General features: G+C 43.8%; 1 protein-coding gene across 6 annotated transcripts in view; it reads left to right on the top strand.

Moving 5' to 3' along the window:
- The window catches only part of BAIAP2L1 (BAR/IMD domain containing adaptor protein 2 like 1), a 107,315-nt gene that overhangs the window by 14,546 nt on the left and 69,893 nt on the right, over positions 1-22,876 (top strand). Inside the window, exon 1 of one of the 6 annotated variants that reach the window (XM_030846136.2) lies at positions 2,655-2,928. The exons of the other annotated variants lie outside the window; for them this stretch is intronic. Coding sequence (XP_030701996.1) covers positions 2,878-2,928 — 51 coding nt within the window. The 5' untranslated portion in view covers positions 2,655-2,877. Of the gene's footprint in view, positions 1-2,654; positions 2,929-22,876 lie in introns of those variants that run through there. 6 annotated transcript variants of the gene reach the window in all.

The raw sequence follows: 22,876 nt of genomic DNA, 5'->3' as shown, positions 1-22,876 counted from the left end.
CGGCTTGGACCCCTTCGGTCACAAAACATAGTGGAATTCTTGTGGACATCCCAGGGCACCCATCAAGGCAGAGAGCCCATTGGCAGGCCCCACAGTAAGTTCAGAAGAAGGCATAAACCTTGGACTTCCTTGGTGGTCCAGTGGTTAATTTAAGACTGTGCTCCCAATGCAGGGGGCACCAGTCGGGGAACTAAGATCCTACAAGCTGCACGACACGGCCAAAAACAAAAAGGCATAAACCTCAAAACAAGAGACAGTTTGGAGTGGGGCTTTCAAAATCTTATTGATGTTGTCACCGGCAATTGCATCTTACAACTTTTGTTAACATAAACAGGATTTTTGGTTATTTAAACGCAAGCAGGAGCTAAGAGAGGAAAGCTTGGTTGCCTGCCCCTGAAGGTGTGGAGCTGATCTCCTCTGAGGCCAGGTCAGCCCTTCGGGCCGGGGTTCCGGGCAGTTGGAGAGCAGCTGCAGTGCTTTCTCAGCAGGCAGAATCTGCCTCTCACCTTCTCCTGAGTCATTCCTTTCTATTGATTCACTTTACTTCACGCTGAGCATCATGAAATCTCAGAACAACTAAGACTGAGGGTTTTCAAGTTTGCATGAAACCACACACCTGAAGAGCCTAATACAAATGGCCTTTGGAGAGTGCGCCCATCTTTTTAAACCTATAGCACATTTGACTGTACCTCTACTACAGCTTTCATTGCAGTCCTCCTTAAATTCTACCTCCTGCACATGTATGAAAGGCTTGGGTCAAGGCCAGTACGCTCTGCACTCCTCCTGCCCCCAGGAGAGCCCCTGGCACAGAGCAGATAATCAATACTCTCCTGTTATTTGGGACTGAGTGGCCCTAGTCCTGATGTCGGTAGAGACCAAGAGCTGACCATCCTCTAAGACTTCTAAAGAGTTCAATATGACAGTTAAATATCTGTTTGAAGATGTGCATACAACTGTGAACCTGGTCCTTCAATCAAATTCCAACCTTGGAAATCAAACTGGGCCATCTGAGGTATGTGCTGGTTTTATGGTGGTTTATTAATTGCCCCAAACCACAATGCTGAGCTGTGGGGTGTTAAAGGTTAAGCCTCTGCTCTCTTTCCGGCTCCTCGGCTGACTGCCTTGCAGCAAAGGGTGAAATGACCCCATTCATGAGAAGGCACAGAGGGAGGTTCTAAAACAAAAGGTAACCAACCTGACCTGCAAAGTTAAGGCAGCGATTTTCAAGTTTAAATAAAAACCGACAGACATCCTTGAAGAGCCCAATAGGTAACGGTGATAATGATACGGTCATCAGTTCACTCAATATGGCAAATAAAACCCACCTGGCAAATCTTATGAGTCAAATGCTAGAAACCTGTTAGGAAAGAGGCAGCTGCTTCCACTGCCTGAAGCCTAGGGCTGTTGTGTTATTTCCCCCAACACCCAAGGACACATAACCTTTTGGTTCCCAAGCATGATATGCTTTATAGCTTGCAAAGCCTGATAACATTGTCCCAGAGTCCAAGTTGTTGGTTCTAAGTCCAGCTGCATCTCATGCTCTGGTGTTCCCACCTAGGTCACACAGTGCTTTCTTTGTGTACATTTCCCAGTGAATTTTATAACAGGAGCAGTTTAGAAGCCTCATGACCTAACAAGCCCATAAAAGATGAAATTGCACCCAGATAGAAGTTTTTAAAATCCAGCATAAGATCTCCTGCCCTGTTGGGTGAGTGTCTCAGATACGAAGCCGTGCTTCCCGCTCGGAAAACGGGAAACTTTTCTGGATCCTCAGGGTCTGGGCTGAGGCTGGGATGGAGACAGAACGGGGAGTTACTCCACAACACCTGCACTCACCACGGTCTTCTAAATCTCGATCTTGTGAATAGCACGATCTTGTGAATAGCACGGTTACATCGCATTGAATTAAAGGTCCTTCTTAGAGCAAAGTTTAAAAACGTACTGCTATTTCTGTAACCAGATCGTGGCATTTATTAATTTTTTCATATATCAGGAGCTTCCAAAAAGGGCTGCCAGTGGCAGCCCCTTTCCTTCACCTATGAGAGCCTATGTCTTGGGGTCCCGCAGATCTTTGAGGTCAGGGACACGGGTGCGCAGGAAGGGGTCAAGCAGGGAAATCAATACAACTGGGGGACGTGGGACCCTCTTTCCGAGACCCCAAAAGGCAGCTGGGGGTAGCGCCCGCGGAGAGCGTGGGTGTCAGGGCATTCGTCGCCCGCACTGAGAGGGGCACTACAGGGCTCTAGGACCACAAAGGCCTGACGAACTTCGGTATGGTCTCCAAGCAGAACAGCCTCGCGGGGTCCGGGCCCCAGCGCCCCAGCGGCCCAGTGCGCCTCAGGTGGGGACAGTTGCCCCAGCTCACCTTCGCCCCGCCCACATGGGGGCCGCTACACTCCGCCCACCCACCGCCTCAAGAAGATTTGCTCGGCTCACTTGGCTCAGCGCGCCTCTGCCCCGCCCACACGGGCCTCACTGACCCGCCCACCACGGGCCGCCCGCTCGGCCCGCCTCCTTCCCACTGCCCCTGCCGCCTCAGGTGGGGTAGTCCCGCCCACTCGGGCCGCCCCGCCTCGCGGCCGCCCCGCCCACCCCGCCCGCCTCAGGTGGGGCCGCTTGGCCAGCCCTGCTCGCTCCAGAAGGGTTGGGCCGCTTCTCCTGAGGTCCTCCAGGGCGGCTGCGGCGGTGGCGGTAGCGCTGCAAGTTTTGACGTTTCGGACGCGGAGGCGCGCGCCTGCACTCCCCGGCCGACGGCTGTGGAGGCGGCTGACCCTCGAGGGCCCCTCAGCCGCACCCCGGCGCTCCCGCCGCCCAGGGTCGGGCGGCCACGAGGCCCGGCCGCGTTCTCCCGCGCTCGCCAGCCCGGCGGCTGCAGCCATGTCGCGGGGGCCGGAGGAGGTGAACCGGCTCACGGAGAGCACCTACCGGGTAAGCTGGCCCGGGGCGGCCCAGGACCCTGGGAGTGCCGGGGTTCGGGGTTCGAGGGCGGGAGTCCCGGGGACAGTGGAGGCAAGGGGGTTCGAGGCCGGGGAAGCGGGGAGGCCCCGCCGGCGGCCGGCAGTCCTCGCCGGGGGAGACGGTCGGGATTTTTCACCTTCGGGGTGAGGAGGGGACTTTACGCGGGAATATCCTTCCCTCCCCCATCCTCTCCCCTTCTCCCCTCCCCCTCCTCTCCCCTCCCAGCGCTGGAGACGCCCAACAGATTACACATTTCACAAGCAAACGTCTGTGGGGAGAGTTGGGGGCGGGGGCGTCTTGTGTCGCCCCTGGGGCGCGTCCTCCTCCCCAGCTTCTCCTTGGGGTCGGTGACCGCGCCGGCGTGGCTGCGGCGATTAAGCTCTCGGAGAGCAAAGAGCCAAGCTCGAGTTTCCTCTGAGAATGTAGGGGGGAAACTCCCAGGTAATTAACAAGCGCCAGGTGAGCTGAGCTCGGCGCGGGGGCCTCCGGGGGGCGCTCCCTCTGAGACCCTGCCTCACACAGCTTTAAGTTCAGCTTGGCTTTTTAGACGTCGATTATTTTGTGAGGTTATGGGAGTCAAAGAACGCCCGAGGTTTGAATAAAATAGACCTAACCTCAAGGAATGCGTCGATGGTCATTCTCTTAACTTTCACTTATTACGAGCGAATGTTTCCAGAAACGAACAGTTTTAGGATTAGTGGCCAGTTTAGTAAGTTTAAGTACTTATAAATGAATTCCAGTTGAAATAAGATATGTGTTTAATCATCTGATATTAATAGAATACAAAACAACTTTTGTTTTAATTCGGCTTAGGCTCATGGAACTCAAGTTCTCTAAATTCATTTGTAGCCATTTTTAAGACCCACAGTTGGGTCATTTTTTATAGTTTTTTTTTTTTAACCCTAAAATTTAGTTTCTAGTTTTGCAAGGTCTGAGTGAATTCCTGAAATCAGAGTTTATTGACTTTTGTTGGCTAAGAATAAAAGCATGAAAATAGTTTCATAATCCTTCGAAGTTTAAAAGATTGGTTCCCTTCATCTGGATACACAAATACTGTCATATGTAGATTATACTGCATAGGTAGATACAGTAGGTACAGTTGTCATGGTATTTGGGGGCTCAGTAAGTAAATGTGACCAAAATCCGTTCCTTGTTCATGTTTCCTTAATAGAGGGCAGTTTTTAGAAATCCCAGAAATTTGAATGTTAAAGTTTTACCTTTGGGTTGAGATTGTTTAATATTTAAATGATCCTGAAGATGGTGGGGTAGGAAGTGGGGCATGTTGATAAAGTGTGTAAATATAACATTTTTACTCTTGGACTTGGGAGTAGTGGCTACTCTGATGACTGTCCAGTTAAGGACGGTAAAACTGTACTTTTGTGAGGAATGCAGATCATTGCAAATTTGAGTGGAGTTGTGCTCCTCCTGCCTCCAAAACACAGACACATAAATCTTTCCAACCTGAGATACCAACTCTGGCATGCAATCCTGAAGTCACTCTTCTCTGCTTTTTCTCCCAATTCTTCCTGACTTTCACTTTTAGTGGTGACTCAGTGGAGGGACTGTACTCAAGTGAATTACAGTGCCACAAATGCCAATGTCGCATTACTCAAAGAACTGAGGCAGGAGGGAAAAAGTGTGGATTTTATAGTTTTGGTTATGTGTATTTATAGACATAAAGCATTGTAAATCATTTTCATATTTTGAAAGGCTATAATACACTGAAGATTAGAGACCAGTACCTTATTGCTTTCTACTCCCAGGTGTCTTAAAAGATACAAAAAGCTCACAGATGTTTATTGACTGACTTTAATCACCATTTCCTCGTTAATGTTTGGGGTCATCTTTAGGTTGGGATGGTGGGATAATAATTTACAGCTCCAGATAACAAGTTTATATGTAATCTATGAAGTGGATGCTGCTAGCTCACGCTTTGACTATGATGGAAATGCACAGTGAAATTTTATGTTCACAGGTCTGATTGAAAGCCCACCATCCTTTCACCACCTCCTCTTTGGGTTCTTCCCCTCCCCCACCCCACAAAGACGAAAGCTGAAAACAATTTAAGTTTAATATGGTAAAAATCTTCCTGCAGTGTTGATGAACCTAGAAAAGAGGTCTCCTTTATGTTACCTGGCAAACCAGAATGTTTTACTAATAGAAACACAACCTAACCAGGTGTGTTTACAAAAGCCACCTGCAAATGAGATTTTATGACTTACATGGGTTTTAGATTTTTTTTTAATACTCAAATTTTTCTAACTTTGAAAAAAAGGAATACTTTAGAGAAAAGGAGGAATTATAAAGTGGTGTGATCCTCTGTATGCAGTATCAAATACCTTTAAATATTTATTTAAACATTTGCTGAGTTTTCTAAAATGTATACTTAGACAAATGATTACTGGAGAGCCATGCTAAATCCCGGGAAGATGTGTATTTTATGGCGTCACAAACAAATGGTAGTAAGTCCCAAAATGTCAGGTAGTGTTACTGTTGCTAATTAGAATTAAGCCAAAGATCCCTCTCCCTCCCCACTCTTCAGCCTATACTATGCCCATAATTTTCCCACAGCAGCTTGCTTGTGATTTTGTATGGTTTTCTAATGAGTACGTGCTTTAGTGGTACAAGGAAGAAGTAAAGTTCAAAAAAAACCCTTAATTAAAAGTAACCACACACACGCAAAAAGTAACCACAACCTTCCTAGAAGTTAGAACTGTTGGTCTTAGGAAGTTGAGGAGGGCTGGATGTGATGTCATCCAGGGATGTCACCCCTACATTAATCTTGCTGAAGCAGCAGTGATGGGGAAGGGGACACAGAGGTCTTTGTTTAAATGCCACCTTCTCAGAGTCCCACTCAAACAGCTTTAAAATCCCAGATGATGCCATCCATCTCCCAGTCCCACCTAAGCCTACTTTACCTTCCCCCACTCCCCACAGTGCTTATGACCTTAGCATGTAATATATATTTACTTATCATATATGTTTATTCCTACTCCAACTAGAATGTGAGCTCCCAAAGGAAAGAAGCTTTGTTTGGTTGTGTTCTGAGCAATTAGAACAATTCCTGGTACCTAGTAGGTGTACATATTTGTTGAATAAATGGACATTTAATTAATTTCGTTAGCACCTGTCCTGTGCCAGTCTCCCCTCTCCCTCCCTTGACACTGTGTTTCATTCGAAGTGTACATCAGCCGTCTAGGTGGACATGGATCTTGTATACCATTGAGAAGGTGAGGCCCAAAGTCTGTGAGAGACCAGTGCCCACATGCCAGTTCCCCTGCCAGCCTCCATCCCTCTCCTTTTTTGTATAGAAATTTAGCTTGTAGTGGCCAACAAATGCACAAACCAAATACATTTTCATACTTCAGTCATCTAAGATGTCACGCAGAAGTTTGTCATCGTTAACTCATCATCATTGACATGTTTTGAACAAACCTTTCTTTGAATAAGAAAATGAGGTACTTTTGTTCTTTCACTGGGTAAAGCGAGCGGTCTAGGCCTATGTGCTAGGTTTCGTTTGTGTAAGGGTGGTTTATTTTCTCGACTTGGGTTTAAGTGGGGACATGTAAGTGAAAGTCCCTGCCTGGTTGGCTTCCAGTGTGGACTGTGGCATATAGGTCTAGCTTTTGAAGCTTTCAGTTGCTGTTTATGTTTATTGTTGTTGTTGTGTAGGCTACTTGATATCTTCATGTGTTCCCGCCATAACACTACTTTCTTCGGGTATGCTGAAGATAAAATGGGACTTGCAGAAGACCGGACAACTTGCTCTTGGCTCCATGATGACTAAAAAAGGGGATTGTAAGAATCAGGTGCCAGGTAGCGGCAGAAAGCGTTGCCAGGTATCGAATATTAAACCGCACAGCCCAGTATTGTAGCTTTTTGTATGGTAAAATGAAAACACAAAGCCAAACACTGAATGTCCTTTCTTGTCATAACATTTTTCTTGATTGGAAAGAGGTTTTAGAACTACAATAACATTGCTAAGCAGACAGAGCAACGTCCTTTTTAATGAAGGCTGGAGCCACTTGGACTTGTGACACCGAGTTTCAGGTTGCTTTTGAGTTTACACTTGTGACATTATTCCAGGATTAGGCATTAATTCTTGCCTTGCACTTTTATCGTAATGAGCTGCAGGCAGACCTGCAGGGGAAACCTAATGTCTGTGCAATTGCAACCAGTTGGATTTTTTTCCCCTCAACATTCCACACAGGTATTTATTCTGCACTTCAAAAGTAAAAATCATTATAAAAGCAGCACAAATATTCATTTAACTTATCTGTTAACATTTGCAAATGTATATATTTTTATTTCTAAAACTTTTATTTTTATTGAAGTATAGTTGATTTACAATGCTGTGTTAACTTCTGCTGTACAGCAGCACAGTGATTCAGTTATACATATATGTACATTCTTTTAAAAATCCTTTTCCATTCTGGTTTAATAGTTCCCTGTGCTATACAGCAGGACCTTGTTGCTTATCCATTCTTTTTTTTTTTTTTTTTTAATATTTATTTATTTATTTTTAGCTGTGTTGGGTCTTCATTTCTGTGCGAGGGCTTTCTCTAGTTGCAGCAAGCGGGGTCCACTCTTCATCGCAGTGCACGGGCCTTTCACTATCACGGCCTCTCTTGTTGTGGAGCACAGGCTCCAGACGCACAGGCTCAGTAGTTGTGGCTCACGGGCCTAGTTGCTCCGTGGCATGTGGGATCTTCCCAGACCAGGGCTCGAACCCGCATCCCCTGCATCGGCAGGCAGATTCTCAATCACTGCGCCACCAGGGAAGCCCATCCATTCTTATTTCTAAAACTTTTTATTGAACTTTAATATGCACACTGAAAGGTTTGCTTAGGTGTATAGAGCTCACTAAATTGTCACAAACTGAACCCACGTGTGTAACCAGCACCCAGATCAAGAAGTAGACCACGACCGGCCCCCAGAGTCCCTCTCATGGCCCCTGCCAGTCACTGTGTCCCCTCCAAGATAACTGCTCTCCTGACTTCTAGCAGCGCTAATTAGTTTGGCTTATTTTGTCTGCCTTCTTTCACCCAGTGTGTCTGTTGGATTCATCCATATCACTGTAGTAGTTGTAGTTAGTAGATCTAACTCCACTGTAGTTAGTAGATCCCCCATGCATGCGGGATCTAGTTCCCCGACCAGGGATCGAACCTGGACCCCCTGCACTGGGAGCGCGGAGTCCCAGCCACTGGACCACCAGGGAAGTCCCTGTTATTTTTAATTTGGGTCTTCTCCCCACTTAGATTGTACATGTTTGTGAACAAGTCCCCCAGATTATACTTCTCAGCATTTCCCACAGTCATTCATGTTTTATTAATTTACATGTGTGTGTTGGTTTTAACCTCAGAGGCTCTTTAAAACTATATTTTTTTCTGATACCAGAGAATTTCCAAAATTTCTATGAATATTTACACCAAAAGTAAAAGCCACCCAGAATCCCACAGTTAACTCTTACTGTCACTCTTTCCAGTATCTGTCAGTACATCTTTCCATGTCAGTCAGTATCGTGTGCTTCATCACTTTGATGACTCTCCATTCTTCATCAGAATTTATTGATCCACTCCCCTTTTCTTGGATGTAAGATGGTTGCCAATGCTTTGCTATTAAAGTACTGCACTGAACATCATTGCAGGTAAAGCTTTGCACAAATCTGGGATCTTTTCCTTAAGCTAAATCCCCAGCAGGAGTTGTGGGTCAAAGGGTAGTCAACATTGTAGAGCATATTTGTGATACATTGCAAAATGCCCTTCAGAAGACTTGCCCCAATTTATGCTGTAATCTGATCCTGTGAGAATGTACCTTTCCTGAACCTCAACCAATTAAGTAGGTCTTTTAAAACTGCTTCCTTTTTTTCTTTTTTTTTTTTATAACCTTTAGAGGGTTTAAAAAAAAAGTAGTAGAACATGTATACCTATAACATAGAGTAGCTTGTGGACATTGGCTGGGAGAACACCCTAGATATCATGTCTAGCACTACCGGGTATAATTTCCCCTATAAACTTTGTACTTGTAGATGTGTCCAGAGTAATTACAGCTCTGTGGCCCCTGAGGCCTGTATGTTTCTGTTCTTACTTTCTTCAGCCTTGATTTTATACTTCTCTTTATGTTTTCCAGACCTTGAGTCGGTCTTTCTGGTTTATCATTATTTTAAGGACTGTGTTCTGGTTGTAACTCAGATCTTTATGGTTAAAGGTAAGAGTTGTGGAAATGAGATGAAATGTTACTGGTTTCTCTCTCGTTCCAAAATAAATGAAAAATATTACCAGAATGTGTTCCCAATCTAGGAAGCAAAATAAATAAGCACCCCTCAGAGATGTAAGGGATTGCTCAGGGCCTTCTAGAGCTGTGTTCTGAGAGAGAACAGCCAGTGGGTGAAGATACTTCTGGGTTTGTTGCTTAAACTGGTTTTATTTATATGGTAATTTGGGGGTTAAAAGTCCCTAAACAGTAGCAATTCCTCCAATAAAAATATTAACGGCTAGCTGTGGTTAGCTCTAGGGCAGGGGGCAAGGGGCTTTTACTTCTTACTTACAGTCTACCTTCTGGGGTGTTTACATTTTATGTGAGTGGGTTACTTTTATAATACTTAAGCTAAAAAAAAACCCCTAGAAATTGATATATCTGTTCCATTTTAATGGATAAAAAGTTTTAAAAACTAAGGTAAAGTGTGCCACTTTCTACCTCTGTTTCGCAAATTAACCTTCTGAGGGTAAACCTAATTTAAAATCTTACCATTTCCTCTTAATTTTTACTTATGCGGGTACATTTTTAACTTTTACTAACCTGAGACTGTGAGTGCAACAGAAGAAAAATTCAACAAAACTGAGAACCAAATTCTAGTTCTTACAACTATCTTTTCAAAGTCTTACTCCTGATGTTGCAAGCAGCTGATCCACTTCGAGGTGCAGCTGTATCCTTGAACTGTACGAAAGCAGTAAGATGGACCAGAAAAGGTACAAAATTGGTATTAACAACCTGCCAAAGTAAGAAGGGATAAAAGTTCAGATGATAAGAACATATTGCCTATAATAAACATGAACAAGACCTGGGTGTGGGTCAGGACAGATCTCAGATGACAAGTCCAGCTACTAGCCACCCTAAGTGCTTCCCTTTGACCTTCCGGATGGAGCAGCCCCCTCCTGAGTTAGGAGAAGAGAAGCTCCAGTCCGGGGTGGGGGGTGGGGCTGGGGGAAGGGAGGGGAGAGGAGGACCAGAGACAACCCTGGTCACCTCTTGGATTCGGATGCCTGAGACCTAAGCTAACAGACCAATCCATTTCTGGATGCAAAAACTCAAGTGACAGAAGAGAATCAGGAAAATCGCAATGATAATTCCTTATATTTAAGTGCTGCAATTTAAAAAAAAACTTTTTTAATGGTTTCAATTGACCAAATGGTGTATTTTTTGCGGGCTTCATCTTACACTGGGAGCAGCTTGAGGTGCCGGCCGTAACTATGTCTGATGGTACAATATATTTCTAAGTGTGTAAACACTTTAAACATGCAAAACGCTGTTCTTACATGACAGTCCAACTGTTGTGCCCCTGAGACAGATGACTTCTTCAGCAAAACAGTCCATCCTTTGTGTTACCCCACATTCTGGTATGTACTTGATAATGCCATATTCCTCCATTTGACCTTGCCTTCAATTTTCACATCTGTGAACAAGGGTGAGGATAGTACCCACCTCATATGGTTGTTGTGAAGATTAAACATAATAATGAACGAAAGCTCTTAGAACAGTGTGTTGGCTGCGAGCAGTAGTAGCTTGTGTTTGCTGGACCATACCACCCTACGTGCATTGATTTTCATGTGTTTTGTTTACTGCTTATCCTCAGCATCTAGTAGAGTGACTGACACATAGGCAGGTAAAAGAATAGTATTAATATTATTGGCACAAATTTGTCTCTCAATCGACGAGCTGTACACTCCTTGAGGATTTTTTGAAATCTCTCATTGTGCTGATGGCACAGTAAGAACTCAAATATTTGTTGAATAAGTACGGATGTATGCTTATCTCACAGTTTGTAACTAAATCCTCACCTGCTCCATGGCCAGTGAAACTGAGATGGCACTAACAATCACAGCTACCGTGTTCTGAGCATCTGTTAGGGATGCACTAACTAAGCTTCCCACCTACATTTATTCCTTCTGCAGCTCTCTTCTTGTGCCCCAGGCTGTACCAAGCACTGTGGTCACCACTGGAAACCACCCTAGAGAAGAAACAGCCTGTGCTTTTCTAAAGTTTATAATTTATGACAGGACAACAATGCCAGCCTTTCCCCTCCGCCTTGGCCTGCCCGGGATCATCACTTCTGCGTCCTTGCTCCTTCCCCCCACCTCCAGCAGTACCAGAGGCGTCCTGCCTTTACCAGTTCCGTTCTTCAGACTTTGTTTGCTTTGTCCCAGTATTGGAAGAAAGGAGGAAAAGAGTGATGTATGAGCAGGTTAAGGTCAAGAAGAGTTTCTTAGGCAGTTTGTAAGAAGTCCTTGGAAAGTTGGCTATATGAGAGAAGTAGATGAAAACAAAACAAAAGTTTTAGAAGTTTTGATTCCCCTTACTGGTATCAGAACTGTATTTAACAAACTTGAACTATTTTTACATTATTTTGGGTTTTTGAACAATATTTCTCAGATTGCAAGGGCTGGGATTTTTTTTTTTTAATTGTTTGCGCCGAGTCTTAGCTGCGGTAGGCGGGCTCCTTAGTTGAGGCTTGTCAGCTCCTTAGTTGTGGCATGCTAACTCTTAGTTGCAGCATGCATGTGGGATCTGGTTCCCTGACCAGGGATCAAACCTGGGCCCCCTGCGTTGGGAGCATGGAGTCTTGTCCATGGGACAAGCCTTGGGACCAGGGAAGTCCCAAGGGCTGGGATTTTAATGCAAAGCAGAACGACCTGTCTCACAGGATCTTATTGAGGGCAGTTCATTAGAATTATTCCAGATATTATGTAAGAGTGGTGTTTGGAAAGAACTAGTGAACTAAAAAAAGGAATGTCGCTTGCGATATGAAATCAGCAGTTTACTGCTGACGCTTGAACAACACGGGTTTGAATTTGTACAGGTTTGCTTATACTTGGATTTTTCTCAATAGTAAATACTGCAGTATTGCACCATCGCATTGATTGAATCTGTGGATACGGAGGGCCATCTATACTCAGATTTTCAACTGTGGGGAGCGTGGGCACCCCTACGCCTCATATTGTTCAAGAGTCACCTATACTTTGATCTGGTAAAGTTCCTGTTGCTCGTTAAGTACTTGGGGACTTTCTAAACAAATGCAACTGAGCACATGAGACATTCTTTCCTGTAAATTCATTGCTTGCTTTTTATTCCATGACACACCTTTTAAAATTAATAATAACCAGGCAGGCAAGAACACTTAACCAAATGGTCTAGCGCGCCCTGTAGCCTTCAAAGTGTATGTCTGTCAACAGCTATTTTAAACCCAGTAACTAATCAGTTACTGTTTCCTTAATACATGCCATCTATCTGTGGTAAAGTTATATATTTCTAAATGATTTTCAAGTTATATTAAAGGTGTTTTGCATTTCTTATTTTCACCATGTCAATCTAGATTGCCTGGCTATTTTTCATGCCTGTGTCCCTTAGACCATGCATTTTCTTTTCTTTTTTTTTTTAAAGATTTTTTTTTTATGTGTACCATTTTTAAAGTCTTTATTGAATTTGTTACAATATTGCTTCTGTTTTATGTGTTGGCTTTTTGGCTGTGAGGCATGTGTGATCTTAGCTCCCCGACCAGGGATCAAACCTGCATCCCCTGCACTGGAAGGCAAAGTCTTAACCACTGGACTGCCAGGGAAGTCCCGACCATGCATTTTCAAGGGCTGGAACTCTTACCTCATTCATCTTTGGGTTCTGTACATCCAACATAAGGTTAGGCTCACTGTATGTGTGTAATAAAGAGTGAACAAGTGTGTAGTTGTTTCAAAGGCCCAAACGTGAGGACTTTACAAGTTAGTGGAGTGATAGATAAGTACGTGTTCTCTAGTACTTGCCATGATCTCCCTCCCTCCCTCCCTCCCTCCCTCCCTCCCTCCCTCTCTCCCTCTCTCCCTCTCTCCCTCTCTCCCTCTCTCCCTCTCTCCCTCTCTCCTCTCTCTCACTCTCTCACTCACACACACACACACACACACACACACGCAGGAAAATACCAGGAAAGAAGCAAATTTCCAGATTCTGATCGAAAGTTATGTAAGAGTTGTCCTAGCACTGTGGCTTATAGGAAGGATTATTTCCATTCTTTCAAATAAGAACATGGACCTGTAGGAACCGAGCAAAAATGAATGCTAATATTATCATAGCTGGAGTTTCAAGAAGTGATTTTTTTTTTTTTTTTTTGTACCATATGCGGGCCTCTCACTGTTGTGGCCTCTCCCGTTGCGGAGCACAGGCTCTGGACGTGCAGGCTCAGCAGCCATAGCTCATGGGCCCAGCCGCTCCGCGGCATGTGGCATCTTCCCGGACCGGGGCACAATCCCGTGTCCCCTGCATCGGCAGGCGGACTCTCAACCGCTGCGCCACCAGGGAAGCCCAAGAAGTGATTTTTTACTTTAATCTCACAGGTACTACTTCCTCTGAAGTTCAAGGTCCAAAAGTTGCTTGAAATCTGGGGTAGGGTCCCCAAATCCTCTTGCTGATGGAGGCCAGTGTGGGCCAGACATTGCTACCATGTCTGATAGCATTGGCAGTTAGTAAGCTAGGATTGCCTACTCTCAGCCTGGAAAGGGTTTTTAGTGCTGCCAGGAAATACGTGCAGCTATATGGAGTTATAGCACCTGCTGGACCTTGGACCCAGTGTAATCATCTATGCATAAAATTACAAGGAAAGGCTTCCCTGCTGGCGCAGTGGTTAAGAATCCACCAGCCAATGCAGGGAACATGGGTTTGAGCCCCGGTCTGGGAAGATCCCACATGCTGCAGAGCAGCTAAGCCTGTGTGCCACAACTACTGAGCCTGCACTCTAGAGCCCTCATGCCACAACTACTGAGCCCGTGTGCCACAACTACTGAGCCTGTGTGGCACAACTACTGAAGCCCATGCGCCTAGAGCTCGTGCTCCTCAACAAGAGAAGCCACCACAATGAGAAGCCCGCGTACCACAGCGAAGAGTAGCCCCCGCTCGCCACAACTAGAGAAAGCCCGTGCGCAGCAACGAAGACCAAATGCAGCCAAAAATAAATTAAAAAAAAAAAACTACAAGGAAACGTGGTTTCAAATGATTCCCCTCATAGACACATGTGAAACTTTTGTCTAGTGTTTAAAGTAAAATGAAACTTTCTTTCACTGAAAGTGTTGAATAGGGTTCAGGCCATTTTTTCCCCCCAAGTTATGTTATCAGATGGTCATGAACACTGATTACCTATAACATGGTTCTCCCTCCACAATTTTCTTTAAAAATAACAATTGAAAACTAGTACACTAGTTTAGTGGGTGGGATAGCTCTGGGACCTCATTTTCTTGACATGTTTGATAATTTCTTCCAAAACGTTTGAACAGTTATAGAACACACTTCTTTCTCACACCAGTATGTTGGGACCTTTTTGTTTTGCTTAATTGTGCTTTGGCTTCAGAGCAGTTCTTGCTGCCTAAATGAGTAGGGAAGGTGGAGTTTTGTCACAGAAATCTGTTTCTTTAACCAATGAAATAAAAGGTCCCGGAGATGTAATTGCTTCTAGTAACGGATCTTAAGAAGCAGGAAGACGTACCTTTCTGGTTCTGATCACACTGGTTCTCATCACTTGGTTGGTTCTTAAAGGAGCTTGGGATCTACCAGATGCTCTCAGAACTCTCTCAGAATATTCTAGGAGAGGCAAAGCCCAAAGAGGTGGCCCTGTTCTTTACTGACCACTAGCCCAGTGGCTTCTGGTGCAGAGGTCATGTTGCTGGGGGGGGGAGCCATGGAACCCTTGGCGCCTCGTGGCTTCATTTCTGGCATGCCCTTTGCCCTCTGAATGAAGGACCACTTTTGCAGAAATAATTATCTACAAACCAAAGCCTGGTTATGAATAAAGAAAGGAAAGGAAGAAGGAAGGCAAAACAGTGTTTAAGTCATAGTGAAAGTTTCATGGAGTGGGGTTCCCTCTGTGGGCTGAAGATTTCCTATGAAACTGTCCTTCTAGAGGGACACGGTAATGATTTTTTGCCAGAGAAAAAGAAAATGGAGAAACATTTTTGCCAAACTCCTTCCCCAATCATAGCTGGAAAGATAACTGCCAAGCAGGAGATTGGTCTCAAAATAGCTGGGTTATCTTTTTCTACTAATGGATCTAACTGATTGAGCAGCGGAAGTTGCTGCTAACAGCTACATGGGCATACATGCTCTACTGACCAGGAGCATTGTTCTCTCTGGTCCTGGACCAGTGTTCACAGAGGACAGTGGATGACCTGCATCTCAGCACATCTGGGTCTTCTGTGGGCAGGCTAGTTAGAAACCACAGCTTTGTGGCATTTCTCAGCATTGCGGATTTAGACCTGAACCCTTAGCAGCCTGGGATGTCGAGAAGAGCAGGGTTTTTGTTGTTGCTGGATTGTTGTTGTTGCTGTTTTTTTTTTAATAGCTTTATTGAGGTGTAACTTATAAACTATAAAATTATAGTTTTTTCATCTATTCACCAGTTAATGGACATTTGGGTTGTTTCCAGCAACGTATTTTTTTAAGGGCTGTGTTATTGCCTAATACTTAAAAAGTAATTTAAATGTCAACTTGGAAAAACATAGGGTTGGGGAGCAAAGTTCACAAGGAAAGATGTGGCACTTGGAGATTTTGTAAGCCTGTTATGCCTTAGTAGGTAGAGGGCAGAATCTTGCAGCTTCTATGAGCCTCTGTTGGAGCTGTTACGTTGAGCTAATGAATCTGCGAGCAGTGCATTACCTCACTCCACCAATCCTTGCTGTGGCTAATCAGCCCCCCGGGTTATTGTGTCTGTGTGTTCAGATGAGCTGAAGGCACGTGATGCAGCTGATTCGTCCACGAGCACATACATCTCATATAATTTTAAAAGAATTCAAAAACTGCTGCTGCGAGTATACCTTGGGCATTAGATAGTCCAGGTACTGTTCTTGGTGCTGGAGGTGCAGTGGTCCTTGGCCTTAATTTACTTAATTTCCTTAGTTTCTACTAAGGAGACAGAGTAAACAGGTAATATCCTGTAAGGTAGTGACAAACCTTTTGATGAAAGAGAAGCAAGAAACAGCTGGAGAGAGGGCGGGAGGAGGAGGGTGGAGGAAGCTGTCTCTGAGACCCAGGTGGGCGGGTATCCAGGAGAAGGGCCTCCAGGCAGAAGGAGAGCAGGTGCAGGATCCCTGCGGTGGAATTGGTTTGGCCTGTTCCGAGCACAGCCCAGAGGCCATTGGCCTAGAGCGCAGAGATGGGGGTAGGGAGGGGAGGCCACAGCCCAGACTGGCTTGATTGCAGGCATGATCCATGCTTTTGGTGCCTCTTCTTACCCTGTGGTGAAAAGGACAAAAGTCACTAATGGCTTTATTCCATGATAGACTTGAGAGCTGAGGATAAAAACCACCTTTCATTGTTTCTCTTCCCCTGCTTAGATAGTTCCAGTCCTGTGTCCTTTTTTTAATGCTGACAAGGGAAACGGTTTACTGTACTTAAAAAAAAAAAAGTACTGTTTTTCACCCATTGGGCAAAAAAAGTATGACACCAAGTGTTGGTGATTGTGGTAAAATAGCACAGCTTGCAGCAGCCACTTCGGAGAAAGTAACAAACCCGAAAAATCTTCACGTACCCCATGCCCCAGCAGTTGTATTTCAAAGAGAATTCTCACCCACGTGCACAAGGAGACATCGACAGCTTCTTGCCACACAGTTGGTGTTAGCAAAAACCTGGAAGCCGCCTAAATGTCTCTCGGTAGAGGAAGTCCAGAAACCAGCTCACGCTGCTGTGCGGCCTGGAAGGTGTGAAATTGTGGGGCAGCCCGGCAGCCTGGAGTCTACGAGTGGAAGGTCTTTTTCCTCAGGGAACCCTAGTTTCATTCTTAGAGCCTTTCAGCCGACTGAAGGAAGCCCACTCAGATTTCTGAGGGTAATCTCTTAAAGTCTACTGGTAGTTAGCCACATCGACAATTCCTACCCGGCCGCACCGAAATTAGTATTCAATTGACTAGGTACTGTAGCAGACACATAAAATTAGCCCACAAAGGGATACCATACAGAAGTTAAATCGGAATAAACCCAGTTAATACATATCAAGGTAGACAGGTCTCAGAAGCATAACACTGAATTTAAAAAAGGATGTAAAATGTATTACATGATACTGTTTATTTTATTAAATGTACAAAGCAAAATTATTTATCAATCCTGACTATATGTGTGTATAAATATGAGTTAGAAAGTTTACAGTCTTAACTAGTGGTTCTCTGGGGAGAAGAAAAAGGGATATGAGACTTGGATAGGGTGGCCGAAACACCTTGTGGTTTCGCAGTGTCGTTCTGTAACGTTTTGATTTCTTTTCAGCAAAGGAAATTAATATGACAGTGTTAACCATTATGAATTCTTGGGAGGACTGCAGGTAGTTGGAGAATCTTCTTTTTCTCCCCCACTCCCTCCTTTTTTTAAGGGAAAGAAAAGGAGAAGATCAGAAATACTTGCCCATGTAGAATTGGTCCATATTGTGATGCTATTGGAAGATTAATTATATTCATCTAAAATCAGGAGTAAGATTACAAGCAGGCATCCAAAAAGAAAAAATATTGTAGAGACTCCCATAATTTCTCACCCTAAAATAGTGCTCTCTGTCATAAAAGCGTTTTCATCCCACTTTATTGCACAATTCTCAAGGAACTTGTCTGGAGGCCTGAGTGGTGCGCGCAAAGGTTAGTGCCCAGGCCTGACTCTGCCTCTCACTGCCTGTGGGATCTTCGCTGAGGTTTTTGTTTTGTTTTGTTTTTTTGCGGTTCGCGGGCCTCTCACTGTTGTGGCCTCTCCCGTTGCGGAGCACAGGCTCCAGACGCGCAGGCTCAGCGGCCATGGCTTATGGGCCCAGCCGCTCCGCGGCATGTGGGATCCTCCCGGACCGGGGCACGAACCCGCGTCCCCTGCATCGGCAGGCGGACTCCCAACCACTGCGCCACCAGGGAAGCCCTTCGACGAGGTTTTTACATTTAACATCTCAGAGCTTCACGTCTCATCTGTAAAATGGGGAGGATAACCATCGCCTTGTTAGGATCTAATGAGCAAACCCGTGTGAAGTGCTAGGCACAGAGCCTGAAATGTAGGCTGCAGAGTGTCAAAATGTATCTCAAAAGGAAAAAAAGAGTAAAGAGTTTTGAACTGAATAAAGCAGATAATAATTACACCTCCAGTTTCCTTTGTACTGCAGACTTCTGGAGGTTTTTGCGTTCACGGTCTCTCTCATCCTGACGTGACGCTTTGAGGCAGGAGAGCCCGGATCGTTTGTTTTCATGTTACAGAAAGGAAGCGGTAGTGCCTGGAGACTTCTGTGTAAATAGGAATGCTCATCCATCTGGAGAGTTGACTAATATTTTCTATCTTCTGTCTTGCAACGTTAATTACTACAGTTGATTCAGTGCACTGTCAGGTGCCTTGAAGAACACACAATAGGTGCTCCATAAATATTAGTTGTTATTTCAGTGAATTCTCGTACCCCTCATGAGGTGGAAATTAGAGGTTTTCCCATATAGAGGAGGAGACTGAGGCTCAGCATGGAGGGATGCGATTTGCCTGAGGACTCAAGGCCAAAGTATTTTTTATGCAATAGTCCCCCACCCCTCAGGTTCATTGCTACTAGGGTGGCATGTTACAAATTATAAATGATACAAATTGATACATAATACAGGTTGCTAGCTGGTAGCCTAGATAGATCATACAGACTAGGGGGCCAAAACATTGTTCACGTTTGACTGACAGGAAGCATTTTTGGGTATTTATATCTTCGAATATGAGTATTTTTGCTCTAGCTCAATATTTCAAACAAAAAACATCTTAGTTGTCTAACTTTCCTTTACTTGGCTTCTGCTCCCCATTCAAGATGGGTATGAAAAACATGGCTCTTCTGACCATCAGTTAGCCCACAGGCATCTGCCTTTTTACCAAATTTACTCGTCAGTACTTTCCCTAAAGGCAGGGGACATAATTACATACTGATGATGTTAGTCTAGGAACAGCAGCTTCCGACAACACATGTAAGAGGAAGTGAGATTTTTTACAAATGACTTCTATCTAGAAGTATTCTCAGTTAGCCCTTATGAACAGGTATTCTTGTCACATGAAATTAAAATGTGCCTTGATTAGTTTAAGCATTTGTGACATTGCTAGATTAATTTGTATGAGATTATTTAGAATAAAATATCGAAATTTTCAGAGACATACAGTACCTGAATCAAGTTATAAAAAAACTCTGTATTAGAGATTCTTAAATCACTTTTAAAGTTTATTCCAGTGTAAATATAACCCACACTTTTCAACTGAGAAAATTAAGCACTGAAATATCAAATAAGTTGTCCTTGGTCTTGTAGAGAACTGGAAAAAGAAATGGAAAGAGAAACTAATTCTTAGGAATTTAAAATCAGCTCAGTTTAACTAGCTAGCTAGTCATAATTGTATTTATGCTTCATAGTCTATAGTTTCATACTGGTAAAGGTAATAATTTTTCAATAATGAAAGAAAAATCTAAATGGTGAGAAAGTTAAAAACCATCGTAAAATTGTATAATTCGTTTTAAAATTATGATCTGTAACGGTACAGGAGGCAGAGGAAATGTATGAGATAAATGGACCAACTAGAAATCTGGTGGAAAGTGCCTGTAGGGTCCGAGTGGCCTGTTCCTCAGCAGTTTTGGAAATAGCTGAGCACTGATTCTCCAGTGCTGCGGAGCTCTTGTGATAGGACCAACCCTCTTCATTATGAGACACAGCACAGGCACAACAGTGATGTTGCCAGTCATCTTATTTTAGCCTAGATGGTCCATATTCTTCCCTGAATGAAGATGAAACTCATTCTGGTTCAAAGTGGTTTGCCACGTTATCCTCCTTGCCAAGCAGTAACTGTTGGGATACATACTAAGCTTTTGTTATAGATGGTAACAAAATAGTGCTTCTTGGCCCAATAATGCCTTTTATAATTTATTTTGTTTCTGTACTTGGAATCTTAAACCTTTTATTCCTAGCGCCAAACTTAAAATGGATTTGTTCATTACTGCTGGTGATTCTCTCTACATTTGAGGCTCTATAAACAATTCAGGTCTTGCCAGGCCTTGACACAGCATGACCTTTGACCCAGCTGCTGCCCTCCCTCCAAAATGTAGGACCCATCCAATTCACAAGGACATGCACTGTAAAAATTTTATGGATTGTGGAATATGACAGCGCACTGCTTTTTTGTTCCTGGGTTTAAAAATAACATGTACTTCAGCTAAAATAACTAGATTAATGGCCAACAGCCAGTGTCGAAATGGATTTTCCACTGTTCAGAGAGGCCAGAATTTCCAGGGGAAACATTTCTGTAGCTAAACCTAAAATAAAGAATTGAAGTGTATGTTGAACTTACAAGCTTAAAAATTCTTATATTTTCTCTGAAGCTGATTGTAGTCTCACGTCTTAGTTGAACTTTTTTCCTGTTGAATCATTTGGATAGTGGTTTATGCTTGGTATTAACTTTGGAAGTTCTCATTATTTCATTGTTTTTGAAATTTTAAGATGGGAGTTATATGTAAACATTTCAAGAATTATATCAAGAAATCAAATTATACTTTCCCATTATTTGAATACGCTGAACAAAGAATAATCTTAAGAAAAAACACAGATCTTAGCTTCTCTTTGTAACTGCTTATCTGCTAGAGGACGGAGCTTGCTCTGTTGATTTCCTTATACGTATTACCATCTAGACTCAGCCACGTGAGATTATTTTAAGAATTTTAAATGATGTTTTAAAAATAGTTTTATCTTTTTATTAGAACTTATATTCTTACCATCCAGACTCGGTGTTGTAAGATTATTTTAAGGATTGTAGATGAGGTATTTGAAAAATAGTTTTCTTTATTAGAAAGCAACCATTTTCTAATGAAGTTATTAGATTTTAAAAATTACTGAAATCTCGTACATTGCCGATAAGAATGTAAAATAGTACAGCCAACTCTGGAAAAGAGTGTGACAGTTTCTTATGAAGTTAAATGTACACCTACCATGTGACGCAGCAGTTGAACTCCCAGGTGTTTATTCTAGAGATATGAACACTCATGTTCACACAAAAACCTGTACATGATTGTCCATATCAGGTTTATTTGTAATTGCCAAAAACTGGAAACAACCCAAATGGTCAACAGTTAAATGGATAAACTGTGATACATTCATTCTCTGGACCACTGATAGCAAAGAAAGGGAACAAACTTGATACGCCCAGCAACTGGGATGGTTCTTAAGGGCATTGTGCTGAGTGAAAAAGTAAATCTTAAAAGGTCACATACGGTGACCCACTTATATTACATCCTCACAATGACAAAACTATTGTGACTGAGATCAGCGGTTGCCAGGGCTTAGGATTGGTGGGGAGGGTGTGGCTGTAAAGGGGTGGCATCAGGGAGATCTTTGTGCTAATGGAACAGTTCTGTATAATAACTGTGGTGATGGTGACTGTTACACAAATCTATACGTGTGATAAGGTGTCATAGAAACAAAGCACACACCGTGCAGATTAGAGACATGAAAACTGGTAAATCCAAATAAGGTCTATAGTTTAATAGTGTTGTACCAATGTTGGTTTCCTGGTTTTGACGATGTACTATGGCCATATAAGTTACCATTGGAGGAAGCATACATGGGAACTCTTTGTACAGTTTTTATAACTTCTTGTGACTCATAAACTATTTCAAAATTAAAAGCTTAAAAACAAAACAACTTGAGGAAAGATAATAGAAATAGCAGCTGTGGCGACAGGTCCCCGTGATCAGGTACTGAGGCTGACCATCTTGCAGAGGGACTGGTGAGGGGTCAGCATCGGCTCTGGAGCTTCATGGCTGCTGGTTGTGAATGAGGCTCAAACAGCTGACTGGCTCCAGGAAAACAAGCTGAGTGGACTTCCAGTTAAGCATGGCCTATTGACCTCAAGTCTTTTTCTTCTCTTCCTTTTGAGAATACATTAAAATGATGGCAAAGGAACTTAAAGAAAACGCCTGTAAATCCATAGTGTAGAGACCTGAAAAAGGAAATATCAGTTGACAAAAGGCCTAAAGAAATTTGGGTTGTTAGAAATGGACGGAGGTGTGGTAAACTGCCTTAAGAGAACTGAAAGAAACTGCAGAGATGAGCACCAGTGAGAGCTGAGCCCTTCACCCCAGAGAACCCCCAAGGCTGGGGAACAGGCCCCACAGAAGGTAGAGATGGAGGGGACACGCAGGGCTAGAATAGGAGTTACACAGGTGGTTAAACTGCCAGGTCCCCTTTCCTGCCCCAGCCACCACTATTACAGCTGCTCCCTGGGCGTGGCAGCCTGGAGATTCAGTCTCAGGATGTGTTGAATCAGAGGCACTCTTGACTTGGAAACACCAGCTGAGGTACTGGAATTCAGGAAAAATCAGCACAGGAAACCTGTGGGATTCCCAACCCCCTTCCAGACCTGGGAAAGCTGACCACCTGGTGATTGCCCCTTCCCCCGCCCAGTGATAGGAAATTAGAAACTTCTCTGGAGAGACCCAGTGGCCCCTGGTTACCGTCACTTGGCCAGTTTCTTTACAGCTGACTTGCTGTCCAGTCACTCTGAATGAAGCGGTCAGTAGCCACCCTGTATGCACGTGCACACACACTTCCAGCCAACATTTTAGGGCTTTACTCTTAAATACAAACTGACAGTCAAGGATCACCAGACATTTGGGGAAAGCCTCCAACACAAAAGACAGTTGGATACCAAACAATGAG

Source organism: Globicephala melas, chromosome 15 (genome assembly GCF_963455315.2).
Source record: "Globicephala melas chromosome 15, mGloMel1.2, whole genome shotgun sequence".
Lineage (NCBI taxonomy): Eukaryota > Metazoa > Chordata > Mammalia > Artiodactyla > Delphinidae > Globicephala > Globicephala melas.
This window is presented reverse-complemented; position numbering and strand designations above follow the sequence as displayed.